The sequence below is a fragment of the Danio aesculapii genome, chromosome 6, assembly GCF_903798145.1.
Source record: "Danio aesculapii chromosome 6, fDanAes4.1, whole genome shotgun sequence".
In the NCBI taxonomy this organism is placed as follows: domain Eukaryota; kingdom Metazoa; phylum Chordata; class Actinopteri; order Cypriniformes; family Danionidae; genus Danio; species Danio aesculapii.
This window is the reverse complement of record NC_079440.1, coordinates 909,172-927,483: the sequence shown is the minus strand read 5'-3', so window position 1 is coordinate 927,483 and position 18,312 is coordinate 909,172. Positions and strand designations below refer to the sequence as shown.

General features: G+C 38.1%; 1 protein-coding gene across 1 annotated transcript; it reads right to left on the bottom strand.

The window, feature by feature from the left end:
- Positions 1-5,058: 5,058 nt before the first annotated feature.
- fam83fb (family with sequence similarity 83 member Fb) lies at positions 5,059-15,665 on the bottom strand. Its single transcript, XM_056459287.1, has 5 exons — positions 15,429-15,665; positions 14,653-14,964; positions 10,948-11,112; positions 9,113-9,234; positions 5,059-6,989 (listed from the first exon to the last, which is right to left on the bottom strand). The coding sequence occupies exons 1-5, from the start codon at positions 15,579-15,581 to the stop codon at positions 6,383-6,385; spliced, it is 1,359 nt and encodes a 452-aa protein (XP_056315262.1). The 5' UTR covers positions 15,582-15,665; the 3' UTR covers positions 5,059-6,382.
- Positions 15,666-18,312: the final 2,647 nt, after the last annotated feature.

Below are 18,312 nucleotides of genomic sequence, written 5' to 3'. Positions count from 1 at the left end.
TTAGATTGTACTTATTTTTTAATGTTAAGTACATAGTAGTTAACGCCACTTAATATAATAATTAAAGCCTTTTTTAACACCTGCCAAGATCTCTGTTCTGTAAAATATGACAATAAATTAGAAATAAATGTTCTTTGTTTATTTCTGCTTTTAAATTGCATTATTTGATCTTTCTTCCAACAACTTATAACCTTGAGAAGTTGTAAAAAGTGTCTTTTATTGTCATGTGTAATAGTCTGCAGTGCTGTATTGTCTGTGTTGGTGTTGTATATTACACTACAGAACACCTTGTAATAACCTGCAGCAAATTCCCTGCTATTTTACACACTTATTTCTCTAGATACTATCATTTCTTATACATATTATTATTTTAAACTACTAAAATGTCAATTAAAGTCACTTTGTTCAACTGTAGAGGTGAATTTTCAACATCAGAAGTGGACAGAGCAGAGATCAACATCCCATAATGCAATTCACCTCGCAAATAAACCCAAAACACACACAATACAGAAAGCGTTCATCAACAGATATTTAACAGTGTGTGTGATTCTACAAACACACTCTCTCGCGTGTTTCTGTGATCTCATGAGTTTCACAGCATGAGGAATCTCCAGAATTCAGCAGGAATAGAATCTTCAGCATCTGCGCGACAGAATAAACTCTGGTTTAATTCACGTAACAGCGACGTCTAAAAGGGGAAACGTGAAATGAGCTCATGCTTTCACTTCCTCCATCAGGACACCAGTGTGTGTGTGTGTGTGTGTGTGTGTGTGTGTGTGTGTGTGTGTGTGTGACATCTGCTGGTGCTCTAAAACAAATCTTTCTTTATTAGCAACAACTGATCTCATAATACTTGCAAAATTATATTCAATTCAGTTCGTCTTTATTTCTCCAGCGCTTCTACAGATTGTGTCTCAGCAGCTGAACACAGTGAAACAGTGACAGTCCAGTGTTCAGAGCTCAGTGTGGTGTAATCTTCACTGCTGAAAGTCCAAACACTGAAGAGCAAATCTATCCATGCGCAGAAACACAAGGCCCAAACCCAGCAAGCCAGAGCCGACAGTGGAGGAACAAACTTCACCAATTGACCAAAGTGAAGGAGAGAAACCAGGCTCAGTTGAGCACGACCATATCTCCTATGGCCAAACTTCTCGTGCAGAGCTGCAGTCTAGGCCAGGGGGTTTTAAACTTTAAGGACACCCCTCTCCCCTCCCCCAAGCTTGTCCAGTTTCACTCGCACCCCCCCAGGCACCCCTCCCTCGAGCCAAAATGATAATGCATGTGCAAACATCATTCACATATTAGTTGCTGCGTTTAAAGTGTGTAGAATTACATTGAAACATAAATACAGCTTACTTGATTCAGTGTGATGCTGAGCCTGTTTCTGTGAGGACTACATGCTAGTCCCAGGTCGGATTCCTGACATGACTAACCGCAAATCATCTTCCACTGTCAGTAAGCGTGAGCCATAGACTTACTTGCTTTTGATGTACGTACATACAGAAAATGTGTGGTTGAGTCCAACATTGAGTATGTTTACATGGGCACCAATACTTGAATAGCTTTTTATATAAATAAGACAATACTCTAGAGCAGGGGTGTCCAAACTCGGTCCTGGAGGGCCGGTGTCCTGCATATTTTAGTTCCAACCCCAATTAAACACACCTGAACCAGCTAATCAAGCTCTTTCTAGGTACACAAAAACTTCCAGGCAGGTGTGTTGAAGGAAGTTGGAGCTAAACTCTGCAGGACCGAGTTGCTCTAGAGTCTACCATGTAAACAGTGATTTTTCCAGACCTTAATCCGAATAAAGTCATAACTGAACTAAACAGAAATGGAATTAAGTGGAGTACGCAGATATTAGTGGCATTATTAAAGTTTTTTTTATTGCATTATGACACAATTACAATAAGGTAAAATTCGATTAACAACTTTCACCTACATTTACAGAACAGAGCACAATTAATAATCAAATCAATAAAATAATAATAACAAATAAATACAATTTAAACATAGAATAGACACACAAACACATCTAAAAGGGAAAAAAAGCATTTACACCACCCGGACTTCTATTAAAGGTTCAGTATGCAAGTTTGACACCCAGTGGTTGAACTAGGTATTGCACTCCTGACGTGAATCAAAACAAACGGAAGCGCAGGTTGCCAGATTGAGGACAGGAGCGGGTGTTTTAAACCGTGTTCTAAATAAGAGCAACGACACCTGATAGAGGGAATATTCTCCATTTTAAAGGAGTTTTTGTTCTAATCAACACCTGGAATTGATATATTAGAAACGGCTTCTGTTTCTCACAGGTGAACAACAGAAATCTGACAATGATCAGCTCAGCTACAGCTCACTTGCTTTATTCAGTCATAAATGCTAATAATGTGAGTCTGAATGCTATTTTACATCACATTTATTGGCATATACTGAAATCAGCAGCAAATAGTTCAGCTCAGATCTGGAAAATGAACTTTAGAACTAAAAACGTGATTCAGCATCTACATTTAATAATGTTAAAGAGGTTTAATATGTATTAAGTAGATTATAAACCTCACCTTTTTGTGAGTCAGTGCATATTCTGTGCTTCTGAATGGCTGTATTTACATTTCTGTCGTGTTTCGTCTGGTGCAAACAGCAAAACTGCTCATCACCGCGTATATCATCACGTAACGTGTGGTTAGGAAATGCGGTAACAATATAACCTGCACACCTAACTCATAATAGTTATATTATTTGCTAATTAATAACCTCATGTGGAACTGCATGTCTCATTTCGGAGATCATATGCTACTGGCCACCGGGGGTCGCATTTCGGTCACGGACACATGCTTTCAGAGCGTTCCTGAATGAATGAATGAATGAATGAAATGCGCGGTTTTCCACCATCTGGCAACCCGTAGTGTTGAAATATAATTGGCTAAACTGGACATAAACAAAGACAGCGTTCTGACTTTCTGACTTTAGCATTGTTTCTCAGATAAATAAGAATGGTCACTGAGCATGTTTTTGAATATCTGCAAATATATTATGGTATTTTTATGATGTAGAAGAATCAAAAACTTACATACAGCACCTTTAATAATTTTTTAAAATAAACTAAACAGTCTTCTTCCACATTTTGATTTTAGCAACTTTAAAGTTTACAGTATAACCAAAATTCCTTTTGGAAAACTAAAGACAGTGGTTTTGTTTTAAGACACTTGCATTTATGAATATAACATTTCTCTAAAATAGTGGCTTTATTGAAGTAACCACCGCAATCAAACTATTACCGTCATGTAGGACTTTTCACTGCATTTTGCGACAAGATCCACACACACTGCTGTCAGTAAAGGGCCGCAGACACACACACATCACGAAATGTGAATGTTTTTTTTTTCCATTCGGCGTGCGGTATCAAATTCCATTAAACAACACTCCTCCACCAGTCCTTACTTCATATACACGTCTGATACCCCAGTTTGTCACGGGGGCATGAATGAAATGTTCATGAGTGAAAGTGGAACTGGAAAGTACTCTGCAGGAAATGTGGATACGACGCAACATTCAAAAAGCTCTTCACGTAAACACCTTAATTATAGGATTGTCCTATTCAGATTAGAGCAAAGGTCTTCAAAGTTAGTGAAGGATCCAGAAGGGAATCCTGCTAATTTGATTCAGAAGGGCACTGTTTTGTCAGACGGCTCACCGGTTTGACTTTCATTCACCGTCATTCATTTTAAAAAGCCCCCGCTCCATTTTATTTCTATATATTTTACTCAAACGCATAAACTCTACAGGTGCCTGAGTTAGCCGTGGAGCTAACATTAATCAGATTCACTCTAGTGAACGCATCAAAATAGTCATCATAATTTACTCGAGTGCACGCCTCAATGTCTCATGCCCCCTCTTAATAGCTGCCCCTCAGTGTGAATACCCCTGGTGTAGGCACCAGAGGACACTGGACATCCATTGTGGAGAAGCTGCAGGTGTGTGTAGATCACCGGTGGGTGAACAGGCCGTCTGTCACTGCTCAGGATAAGGATTAAAGCAGGATATTCCCTTAAGAAACTGCACGGTGTGAGTCTGAACATTCAGAAATGATGTTTCCATGACAGGATATGTGGAGATGTCTGCCATTTTATTATATTATTTGATCATATTAGTGTTATGCGGAGGTACAGCACTGATTCTCCTGTCCGTCACCATATTCCGCATTTCATCCGCACGTGCATGTGTGTGTGTGTGGACACTTCCTGCCCAGAGCTGTTGCAGAACTCTGAAATCACACACTTCCCCAACACACTAACACTGACTATACATTTACTGCTAATACACACGTCTGAACCGCAATGAACCAGGAAAATCCTTGACACAACCACAGTTTGACCATGATCATACATGATAATCAGTGACCTCAACACCCCCCCGGCCTTCCCTCACTGTTCCTAATTTTACATTTCTGCTTAATTTCCATAAGGGTTATGAATGTAAGAGCTGTAGATGAAGCATTCGTCATGTAGAATATACTTGTTTAATAGTTGAAATATAATGCAACGCAATTTCTAACTTCACACACACACATACTATCTCTCTCTCTCTCTCTCTCTCTCTCTCTCTCACACGCACACACACACACACACATAGTCAAACATACACGCACTCTAAAACAATGATACACACATACACACTCTATCCCACACAAACGATACACACACACACACAGTCAAACTGAAGTGTGCATGCAGAGATCCACCAGCAGAGGGCGAACACACACTGAACACACACACTAAACACACACACTGATTCAGTTTCTGCTGAATCACACAAACATCTGCTCTGTTTATCACTCTTAACACATTTAACACTGTTTTGACCTACAATAATGAACAAACCAGAGGATTTATAGGAGGACATGCGTATAAAATACTAAAAATGAACCGTTTCTGTAAGTAAACAACACTTTCAAATGCTTTAAGATCCTCAAAATGACCCTTCCAAATGAATAAAAACTATAGTAATTTAATTTAAACTAATTTACACTCTAGAAAACACAGACTTTCCAGAAACGTCCACTTTCTGCAGCAGTTTAATGCAATTTAAACAGTTTTCTTTATGAAAAATGTTACTCTTTAACACAATATTATATAAACATAAAACTGGCATTCACAATCATTTATAAAAGTCTGGAGTGTTCAAGAAAAATACAGACAAACACTTCACTGCCTGTTTAGACTTACTAATATGCAAAACTGTCAGCCAATCAGAGCAGTGGGTGTTTACTTCAGAGTCTACAATTGGCCACGCCCATTTGAACAGAGCGTTCAGATGAGGGTCAATAACAGCACAGAAATACTTATACATGATGACGATGATTTTGATGTAGTGGTAGTTCATGACCCCTTAAAAGTGTACAAGTGAATGAATCCTGTGATTTGGGACACCATAGGAAATTTAACTCAACCCTTTTTAGTTCCTGTAAAATCTGCAAATATTGAAGACGAAAACAACAGGTTCTGGAATGTTTTACTTTATGATGTAATAGTGTAAATAAGTCCCACCCCTAAAGTAGATTGACACCTACTGCCTGTTTAAACTTATTAATATGCAAAACTATCAGCCAATCAGCGCAGTGGGTGTTTACAGCTGAGTCTACAATTGGCCACGCCCATTCAATCAGAGGTCAGATGAGGGTCAAAAACAGCACAGAGAAATAGTCTAATACTTCACTGTCTGTTTAGACTTATTATTATGCAAAACTGTCAGCCAATCAGAGCAGTGGGTGTTTACTTCAGAGTCTACAATTGGCCACGCCCATTTAAACAGCGTTTAGATGAGGGTCAAAACAGCACAGAAATACTTATACATGATAATGTTTTTAATGTAGTGGTAGTTCATGACAGCTTCGAGTGAACGAATAATGTGATTTGGGACACCATAGTAAATATAACTCAACACTTTATAGTTCCTGTAAAATCAGCATATATTGAAGACAAAAACAACAGGTTCTGGAATGTTCCACTCTCTGATGTAATAGTCTAGATAAGCCCCATCCCTAAAGAAGATTGACACCTACTGCCTGTTTAAATGTATTATTATGCAAAACTATCAGCCAATCAATGCAGTGGGTGTTTATTTTAGTCTACAATTGACCACGCCCATTCAATCAGTGTTCAAATGAGGGTCAAATACTTCACTGCCTGTTTAGACTTATTAATATGCAAATCTGTCAGCCAATCAGAGCAGTGGGCGTTTACTTCAGAGTCTGCAATCATCTTTTCAGCACAGAAATACTTGTAAATGAGGATGTTTTTAATGCATTGGTCCTCAAAGAATAACACAAAATTAAAACAGAGGTAGTTCATGACCCCTTAAAAGTGTACGAGTTAACAAATCCTCATTTAGACCTCTTGAACCAGCTCGTCCACCCGCTTCTTCTCTTCTTCATGCTCGTTTTCTCGATGTTCTCCTCTGCATTCAGCGTCGCATGTTTAGACATGTTGTCTTCAATAACCGCGTCACTCGTATTATTATCCTGCTTCTTCTTCTTCTTCTTCTTCAATGTCAGTGTTTTGTGTTTCTTCTTCTCTGTCTCTACCGGCAGATTCTCCGGCTCCCTCTGTAGGTCCTCCTGCAGGTCTTCAGGATCCTGTGGCTCCATGGTCTTCAGGAACTCCTGCATGGGCTCCGCGGGCCCCGGGATCTGCCCCAGAGCCAGCAGATATTTGGGATTGTGGTATTTGTGCGCCGGGATCTTCAGATCTCCACGGGTCGCATCTCCGAGGTTCACCTGGAAGCGTGAGGTGGCCGCCGGGGGCCTTTTGGAGACCGCAGCCCGAGACAGAGTCCCCGTCTGGGGTTTGCTGAGGTGAAACTCCTTGAAAAGATCCAGTTTGTCCGAGTTGGCGTAAAGTTCTCTGAAATCATGATCATAGAAATCCACAATCTGCCCTGACATCACCGTAATCATGTTTCTGTCCATGCGAGACGAGCTCCAGCAGAAGCTGCAGGAACAGAGATGACGTTAATATACAGCTCAAGTCAACATAAGTTTGTTTGTATTTCTCAAATATTTCCCAGATGATGTTGAACAGATTCAGGAGTTTTTCACAGTATTTCCTCTAATATTTTTTCTTCTGGAGAAAGTCTTATTTGTTTTATTTCAGCTAGAATAAAAGCAGTTTTTAATAGTTTTAAAGCCATTTAAACTCAATATTATTAGCCCCCTTCAGCAATATTAGTTTTGGATTGTCTCCAGAACAAACCACTGTTATACAATGACTTGCCTAATTACCCTAACTTTAGCCTAATTACCCTAGTGAAGCCTTTAAATGTCACTTTAAGCTGAATACTAGTGTCTTGAAGAATATCTAGTCTAATATTATGTGCTGTCATCATGACAAAGAGAAAATAAATCAGTTATTAGAAATAATATGTTTAGAAATGTGCTGAAAAACATCTCTCCGTTAAACAGAAATTGGGGAAAATATACAGGAGGGCGAACACTTGTAAATTCATCTGTATATAATGTACGGGTTTCAAACTGCCGGCCGGTGGGCCATTTGTGGCACTCCCTCCTCCTCTGTCTCTGGCCTGCAACTTATGTCAAAAAACGAGATTCGGCCCACCGAAACATATATTTTTCATATTATCATTGTTTTTGCAGTCGCATATTTCCACTTGTGATTTTGACTGCCCCACCTACTGGACATTTAAAGTACCATACTGTATATTCGGGTTACTTTCGGTTTCTCTCAGCATGCGGTCGAGAGTAACACGCATGCAGATTATTTCTGGGGCTGATTTAAACGTTGAAATATATGTCCGTAAGTGCTCTATTTTTACTAAAGCTCTGTTTTTGAAAGTATTCAAGGGTCATTTGTTTTATAATCAGATTTATACTACCTGTATTTTGTTGTACAAACACTTCTCAATTAGGCATGGGACGATAACCATTTTCAAGGGCGGTTTGAAAAGGTCACGGTTTGAAAACCGTCAAAAATATGCAATACCGTTCTGCATTACCGTCCCTAAGGTGTGTGCACGAATTTTTTATTTACGCTTTTTTTGTTTTGTTTTTGTTTTTTTAGGACAACAGAATCTCCAGCAGAAAATATATCTGAAGAAGCCGTTTAAATTGCAGAAAAATCTGTTTTTGAAACAAATGAAGACAGCAGAAACCAATAATTAATTTAGCCTGGTTTTACTTTTCCAAAATATTTTAAATGTTTCTCAAAATAATATATTGTGTTCAAAAGGGAAAAAAGTTTCTGCTTTTAACCCAGATGCTTAAAAAGAAGATATTTTAGAGCAGTAATCATAACACTGTGAACCGTGATATTTTTATCCAAGATTATGATACCGTCAGAATCTTATACCGGCCCATGCCTATTCTCAATAGCTTACATGTTATGCTGGTGGTGTAAATATCATAATTTTGCCAATATTCAAATGGTCTCATTTAATAATTTTCCTCATATGCATATAAGGATTTGTATAAAAAAATGTGCATTAGTAAAGTTTTACTGCTGGCTAAATTGAACATGTTAAAGTAAATGTGAATATATACAGTACATAATTCCCCCCCCCTTTGTTGTAATTTTACAAAAAAGAAAGATATTGAGAAGAATAGATGCAAGTAAAGTCACTAAAGTTAATCAATCTGCTTTCTGCTGTCTTATGCTATCTGTTGGTTAAGCAACAATTGGCTGGGACAGAATATTAATAAAACTTATTATGCCTATTATTGAATTGTAGTATTTTCATAGCTATTTAAACTCCCTCTTCAACATGTACAGTAAGAAACAAACAGAAGGAGCTTTGATACTCTGGGGAAGAATGTCTGAGCGCATCAATTACATCAGGTTTCCTCTTTTTTCGTGTGCTTGAATGTTTAAGCGGCACTCCTATGCATTGTCAATCACTGATATGGCCCCCTGCCTATTTGAGTTTGAGACCCCTGATATAATGTAAACATTTCATAAAAGCAATAAGCCCGATCAAGCTGTGGTTTACAGTGATTCTAGAATGGTTAAGATGGGTTTAGGCGCTCCACACTGGCTCGTATTTTCTAAGTTTGTTTCTGCATCAAACACTTGTAACGCTCGGTCAGACTGCAGTGGTTCACCTGTAGGTCCCGAACATGACCTTGTCTCCGTCGATGAGCATGTATTTGCTGTGGACGTTTCCAGGTATTCTGCCCATGGACAGATTCAGCCCGACACCCCTCACCGTCCGCGTCCGCACATTCTGACCCAAACATGACAGAGAAAAAACATCAGACTGAAGGCCTGTGCACACCAAGCACACTAATTATAAATATAAGGATAAGTATATTTGTGTCCACACACACACAGATGAGCGAAATTGATCAGTTTATGTTTAGATTCTGCTGTAAATGGTGTATAATCTGTTGTGTCCAGCAGGTGTCAGTCTCAGTGTGCTGCAGTGCATCTGAACCAAGCAGAAACCTCCCGCTCTCCCTTGGGAAGCCAATAGGGTAGTAACTAAAGCTGCAATTTATCGACTCTCCTTTGGGGGCTGACTTCAGAAACTCCAGATGATTTCTGACTGCAATGGTAAATTGCCTAATTTTACAGCTGATAAAAACTTGTTTACAGCCTTGTATAAAAGATGGCTTTGGTGCATATAGCTAATATTACCCTTTATGACATCTGTGAGGGGGGTGAACTTTTTAATAACTCATCCGTTTTGTTTATATTAAGCTTTATTAAGTTTGCATAATTAAGGGCGTGGCCATTAAAGTGTCAGCTTTGTCTTGCTGCTCGCTGTCTCGTCACCTCAGCTGATTCCGGCTGATTAGCTGCTGAACTCGGCATATACATCGTATTTTTGTGTACACAGTCAATAGCCTTTTGGACTTATTTCCTACAATTATCAGATACTATAGCATGCTGTGCACACTTAATTGTGCTCACAAACCGTTCAAGAGGACTCCAATTCCCAGGTGAGTGAAATTATCTACCTATATGCCATCTCTATAAATGTGTTTGTTTTATTTAAGATTATTTATAATGTTCTTAAGAGCTGTAATGCACTCCAGAATCTGACAGATTGATTAACAGTAGGCTATAAAACAGTCATCTGAAGTGTTGTCATACAGCGTTATGCTGGAGTTCATCAATAGCCCTGCATTTACTAACACACTATATCTGAGGTGTTCATAATTTGTGTTTTCCTCCTGTAGAAAAACCTCATAAGAACAATGTTTAGTGGCTCAATGTATTACAGCAGTGTTTTTAAAAGACTAAACACTTTATTGATATAGTGTACATGTGGTCAGAACACAAACGAGTCGCAGGTAATGAAGTATTAAGCGTTTCTCCCATTGGAAAGCCTGTCTAGGTAAAATTCTAGCAGGCGTCTGTAGCTCCACCCTTGCTCCGCCTCTTTGCCCTTATTTGGTATCCTGTGGTCGGTGCGATGATGCTCGAACAAAATGGTAACGGTTGGCCACGTCTACTTGTAGCTACTTTTGTGTTCTTCAGAAACCTATGGGTGATGTCACGAATACTACATCCATATCTTTTACAGTCTGTGAACTGAACACACTATTGATCAGCTGACTGGACTCAATCTAATCAAACAGTCCATTCAGCAACAGCAGCCAGCATTTACACACAAACACACTCAAACTAGCACTGGAGTCAGCCAGCATGACCTTCAGAACATCCATATATTTTTATAATCTATCTTTAAGTGAAAACAAGATTATTTAGCTAGTTTTAAGTAAAAACTCTCTTCATTTTGACTTGTTATTACTGAAAACAAAACAATATGTTGTGCTTGTCTAGAAAATGCTGACTGATTTAAGAATGTTTAGATATTTGGACCAGAAGCAAGACAAACTCTCAGTAAGAAGAGTGTTTTTGCAGTGTTCAGCATGTAGGAGAGAGCTGTGGAGTGTGTTTTATGCATGGTTATTGATGTTATTTCCTGTACCTGCAGCTGTTTAGCGCCGACCTGCATGCGGCTGCACATGTCCAGAAAGTGCGGCACTCCGAGATGGTCCAGCACGATGTAGACGGGAACGCCACGCTGAGATGCCTCGAAGACATCCTGCAGAATCTGGAGATCCGTCAGCAGGTCCATGACAATCGCTATCACCTGGACAACACACACACACACACATATATAGTCACACATACTTACATATACACATGCGCACACACATACATATACATGTGAAATGTGTGTATTGATGGGGAGTTACTGCAGCACACACTGCTCGTAGTGTTAATAGTGTAAATCAGCTGATTCATTCTGAAGAGCTTTCACTTTCTCCTTCCTCTTTGTTTTCTGATCCTTCAATTAATCGCTGGGTCATTAAATCCTCTTTACATGCCACAACTAATAAAGTCTCCCTTCACTATGGTTATTTACTTCCAGCACACTGATAAGATAGCAGCCGTCTGAACTGCAAACATGCTCATCTTAACTTCAAGTTTTAGTCTTGCTTCAAGTCCAAATATCTAAACACTCTTAAATCAGTCAGCGTTTTCTAGACATGCACAACATATTGTCTTGTTTTCAGAAATAACATGTTAAAACAAAGTCAGTTTTTCCTTAAAACAAGCACAATAATCTTGTTTTCATTGTTTGAAGATAGATTATTTTGCTAGTTTTAATAAACTCACTTCATTTTGACTTCATTTCTTAATACAAGACAATATTTTGCGCTTGTCTAAAATAAAAAATCCTCCTTGTTTTCAGTATTTTTATATATTAAAACTAGAAATGAGACAAAAATCAACGTAAGAAAAGTTATTTGCAGTTGTATTATTTTCAGTGACAGACAGAAATGTGCCTGAACCCGTCTGTCCGGCTCTGGGGAGATTTACAACCAAAAATAAACATTGGATTCCTCATAAACGCAGTATAAAAGCTTTGTATATTCAACACACTGAGATCAGCAGGACACTCAGTCAGAAATGCAGATCAATCATGAATCAGAAACACACGTCTCATCATGTCTGAACATGAGCCTGAAGAATCCAGCAGCTGTATGTTTTCCACTGAACAATAAAACCTCCACTAGCGTCGGTTGTACTCTTCCAGAGAATTGTGTCATTATTATTATGATTTCCAGAGATGTGAGCGACAGAACGAGTTCATTAAAATCACTATAATTATGAGGAACGCTCTTTCAAATATCAACCACTGTAACCATCAGAAAGCATACCATAATCAATGATTGTTAGCATTAGGGCTGCGCAACATATCGTTTCAGCATTGATATCACGACGTATTCATTCACAATAGTTACATGGCAGGATATATGCAATCTTGAGTTTGTAGAATTCATCATTTGCATGTGTTTTGATGCCTGTGACCGTATACTGATTTTAAAGGCATTCAGGTATAATAAATTGCACCATTTGAGACCTTAACTACGACTAATTTTATTGAATTATTTATATTTTTATGCCTCAGTTACTGTACTGGAATACTGTTAGACTCTGGAAATGATAAAACACTTTATTTCAGTTGTATCTTTAGCTTGATTGTGTTTATAGATTGTTATGCATGAAAATACAACACATGCAAATACAGAAATGCACTACAAATAGCACAGACTACCTAGAAAATATGTTTGGGGGGGCAGGGGGGACCCCAAAAAGTTTATAGATTGTTTATTAGATTTTATGGAGATCCAAATAATAAACATTAATTCATCAATTTCTGACTAAACTTGTGCATGGAAATACTCACAACACATGCAAATACAGAAATGCACTGCAAACAGCACAGGCCCTAATGAAAACATGTCAAGGGACCCCAAAAAGTTAGATTATTAGATATTATTGAGATGCACCCCCACTGCAGAATCATCCCAATCGATCTAACATGTTAATTTCTTTCCAAATAGAGATATGAAATCACCTGGTGAAATTGTATTCATATCGCAATATATATTGCAAAATAAACAAATATGGTGGGTGTCAAGTGAGTAGCATGATCACTTCACAGCAAGAAGGTCGCTGGTTCGAGCCTCTGCTGGGTCAGTTGGCATTTCTGTGTGGAGTTTGCATGTTCTTCCTGTGTTGGTGTGGGTTTCCTCCAGGTGCTCCGGCTTCCCCCACAGTCCAAACACATGCGCTATAGGGGAATTGATCAACTAAACTGGCCGTAGTGTATGAGTGTGTGAATGAGTGTGTATGGGTGTTTCCCAGTATTACATTGCGGCTGGAAGGACATCCGCTGTGTAAAAGATGTGCTGGATAAGTTGGCGGTTCATTCCGCTGTGGCGACCCCTGATTAATAAAGTGACTAAGCTGAATGGAAAATGAATGAATGAAAAAACTATCGCAATGTTAGATATTTCCAGTACCGTGCAGCCTTAGTTAGTATAACAATAAAACAGCGCTGCCTTGTTTTTGTTTTCATAATATTTTATGCTATTTAATATAAACAACAAAAAATTATAGTCTTAGTTTAGCATTTTAAATGGCAAAACTGTACTTTATTTATAGTTTTATCAATGGGTAATATCTTGAGATTTACTACAGTAACAGTAAGGCTTTAAAAATGTACTGTTTAACTAAATATATATTCATTCATTTTCCTTCAGCATTTATTTCCCCTATAGTGCATGTGTTTGGACTGTGGGGGAAACCAACGCCAACACTGGGAGAACATGCAAACTCCACGCAGAAACACCAACTGACCCAGCCGGGACTCAAACCAGCGACCTTTATGCTGTAAAGTGATCATGCTACTCACTTGACACCCACAATATTTGTTTATTTTGCAATATATATAAGAAATCCGGGACTCGGACCAGTGATCTTCTTGCTATGAGGCCACAGTGCTAAATATATATATATATATATATATATATATATATATATATATATATATATATATATATATATATATATATATATATATAATCCGCTGTAGTAGCCTAACAGTACCCAGTAAACTAGTTTTTGTTAAGATATTATTTTTTAAGAATTTAACACAATAGCAGCAGCTGTAAAAAGTACCTTGTTTTTTATTAATATTAATTATATACTGTAGTTTAAAACTTATCTAAATATACTCTCATGTTAATTGATTGATTTACTACAGTAAAGTCAACTATTTTATTTACTAAAAATGAAACTGAAACTTTGATTGTGAGGAAAACCCTGTCAAACATTGACCACTGTAGCCATCAGAAACCATAATCAATGATTGTTAGTATACAATAAAGCAGGTGACATGTGTTTGTTCCAATAATATCTTATGCTATAAACTACAACAGCAACCATAAAAAATATGCGTTTTGTTTTTTAAAATAAAGGATTAACCATAAAATAATCTACAGATGGGGTCAGTTAAAATAATGTAATGTCAAAAGAAAAAACAAGATTATTTCCCTCACCCCGCTGGCAAATTATTGAGCTTGTTTTAAAGAAAAAAGTCTCTTCATTTTGACTAAAAGACAGTATTTTGTGTGTCCACATGCTTTTTGATTTAAGAATGTCTAGATAACCATCTGAGCAAGTAACAAGACAAATGCACTTCAGAGATGGCTGCTATCTTATCAGTGTGCAGGAATAAATCAATCACAGAAGACTTTATTTCTCGTGGCGATGTAAATTAAATCCAGTTTTATTTGATTTTAAATGTTATATTCTTATATTGAGCGCGCTCACTGACCTTGCTGGCCTCCTGGATGAGTTTTCGCGCCACCTCTTTTATGTGCGGGCTGTTGGGTTTTGGCGGGTGTGTGTGCACAAACACCCGGGTGACCCCTTTAAAGAGCCCGGAGGACGGCCAGCCCATGTCCAGCGGCGGCACCTCGGTGTCCGACATCTGCGGCCAGTATGTGGAATGCATGGAGTCCGTTTTGGCTCCGCCGGGACCCCTCTCCGCCCCGGGACCTCCACCATCCTCCTCCTGGTATTTGACGAAGCTTCCAGTGATGTTCTTGATTTCCCGCGCGGACAGAAAGTCGTGGCTCTGCTCTTCCTTCAAGTGGAGATGAAAAACACTGATATTGTAGTATTGAAAAAGTTGGTTTTATATTCGCACATCCCGACTTTCACATTCAGAAAAGCATTGTCTGGAAAATCTAAATAGGGAAAGTTTCCTCTGTGTGTGTGTGTGTGTTTGTGTCGATGTGAACTTATGTTGTGTGGTTCTCTCTCTCTCTCTCTCTCTCTCTCTCTCTCTCTCTGTGTGTGTGTGGTGTGTGTGTGTGTGTGTATTGATGGTGATTTACAGGAACACACTGCTCATGTTGTAAATCTGCTGATTCATTATCAGCCATCACTATCAAAGTACAACACTGTTGATAGTCAATTAAATGTTGTTTTGAGGTCCTTCTTGCATGTGATTTCAGACCCAATGTTGATAGTAGCGCCTCACAAATGAGCACTGTTCAAAAATGAGCGAATATAAGTTAAACCCATGCGATCCGCCCTGACCCTTACCTTGAGGTAGGTCTTGAAGGCTCCGTCTCCGCCAGTGATGAGCTGCTCCAGCGCCACCCGCTGCCGCTCGCTGTAGTAGAACTGCGGACGGGACTCGGGCACCGCGGGGGGGATTTGCCCGTCTTCCAGAGCCTCGAGCTGGGACTCCGCCATCACCGGCTGCCGCTGCTGCTCTGAACGCGGAGCTGAAGAGTCTTACCTGCGGCCAGGTATAGCGGCGCGGGTGGGTGGAGCTCCGATACGGCGGAGTGAATCAGAGGCTTTATCTTTTATTATCCAAAGTACACTTTAGTCTAAACATTCTGGGTGTGTTGACCCATGTTGGGTCAAATATGGGCAAAACATTCTTTGTATATACAATAGTAACTTATAATAGTAGAGAGTGTTTTTGAACTGAACTCTGTTAAACAAAAATAAAATGATAGATACATCATACATATATACTTTAAACATTACATTTGCAACAACCCAGAGGTTTTTAGAGTGTAGTGGTTTAAAAACACTATCTACCTATTATAAGTTACTATAGTATTTATTTTTTTCAATGCAGAATAAAAAAATGCTGGCTTGTATTGACACACTATTGGGTCAAATATGCACAAACCCATCATTGGGATAAATGTTTACCTTAAATTTGCTACGACCCAACATATATTAAAGCGTAATTCATATTTATTTTTGTTTTAACAGGCTATAAAAATGCAGGGTTATTGACCCATGTTGGGTCAAATATAGACAAACCTTTCATTAGGTAATTAAATTTAAACTACATTTTAACCCAACTATTGTTTTTTGTCCATCTTTGACCCAGTATTGTGTTACAACAATCCAGAATTTTTGTGAGTGTAGTATGGTTTAAAAACTCTTGTACATACCGTAAGTTACTATAGTATTTTTTTCAATGTGGGCTACAAAAAGTGCTGGATTGTTTTATTAACCCAATGTTGGGTCAATTCAGGACAAACTAAGCAGTTAAGAAATTAACTTAACAGTGGGTTACAACAGCCTAGTAGTTTTGTAAATGTATAGAACATATTTGCTTTGCTAACACAACTGTAGTAATTTATCTGTTGTGATTCTACAGTTGCTATGGTAACATGACAACTATAGTAACCAATCTTTTGTGGTGATTCTACAGTTGCTATGGTAACACAACTGTAGTAACTGATCTGTTGTGGTGATTCTACAGTTGCTATAGAAACACGACAACTATAGTAACTGATCCGTTGTCGTGATTCTACAGTTGCTATGGTAACACAACAACTATAGCAACTGATTTGTGGTGATTCTACAGTTACTATGGTAACACAACCACTATAGTAACTAATTTGTTGTGGTGATTCTACAGTTGCTATGGTAACACAACAACTATAGTAGCTGATCTGTTGTGGTGATTCTACAGTTGCTATAGAAACATGACAACTATAGTAACTGATCCATTGTCGTGATTCTACAGTTGCTATGGTAACAACAACTATAGCAACTGATTTGTCGTGGTGATTGTACAGTTACTATGGGAACACAACCACTATAGTAATTGATTTGTTGTGGTGATTCTTCAGTTGCTATGGTAACACAACAACTATAGTAACTGATCCGTTGTGGTGATTCTACAGTTGCTATGGTAACACAACAACTATAGTAACTGATCTGTTGTGGTGATTCTACAGTTGCTACAGTAACACAACAACTAAAGTAACTGATCTGTTGTGATTCTACAGTTGCTATGGTAACACAACAACTATAGTAACTGATCTGTTGTGGTGATTCTACAGTTGCTACAGTAACACAACATGTATAGTAACTGATCTGTTGTGGTGATTCTACAGTCGCTATGGTAATACAACAACTATAGTAACTGATCTGTTGTGGTGATTCTACAGTTGCTATGGTAACATGACAAATATAGTAACTGATCTTTTGTGGTGATTCTACAGTTGTATAGTAACGCAACAATTATTAATATAAACAAATAATGACCAGTACTGTAGTCTGTTATAACACAGGGTATATCATACTACAACAAAGTAACTGCAATAAAACTAAAGTAGGCTACAGCATTTATCATTTTATAGTTAATGTTACAGTAATGTTACAGCATCAAAAATGTACCAATTACTCAATAAAATGGTTATAAACTATGAGTTTTTTTTCTTCTATTGAAAACAAAAGAAGATGTTGAAGCAGCCATTGAGAAAATCCCCCAACATTCTTCAGCATTTCTTCATTTGTGTTCAACAGAAGAAAAGAAACTCAAACAGGTTTGGAGGATGAGGAAATGAGGACAGAATTGACCTTCTTTTGGGCGTACTGCACCTTTAAGAGATCATTAATCTCTGCTGATGGTTTCACTTTCTCCAGATGTAGGTCAGATCAGAACACTGCTTTATTTATGTGTTTGTTTATTTTTGCATTTAAATTATTAAAGTTGCTCAGATATTTTATTTTCAATCTTAGACTGAGAACATGAAGCACAGTTTACTGAATCGAGCTGAAGGTAGATCAGAGGTTATGCACATTTATGTCCATTTGATGAAGTTATGAAGTTATTTATTTTACCCTTATTTTACCCTTAAGATGTTTTAAGCTTGTTGTCTTTTGCATTGCTGTTTATTTAAGTATTTGTTTCTAACAAATTCACACCAAAATGACAGTTTGTTTACACTGGAGCTGTTTAATCTAAAAGGTAGAAATGTGATAATTAATTTACATACATAACTCTTATATTTGCACTATCCCAGCAAACAATTTTGTGTTTAACAGACGTCTAGTAGACATCTAAACATAGACAGCTTTGCTAAAACAAGGCTAAACAGTGAAAATCTAATAGACATCTAAAAATACGCCAAAACTAGACTAGTCGTCGAAATAGACAGATTAGACA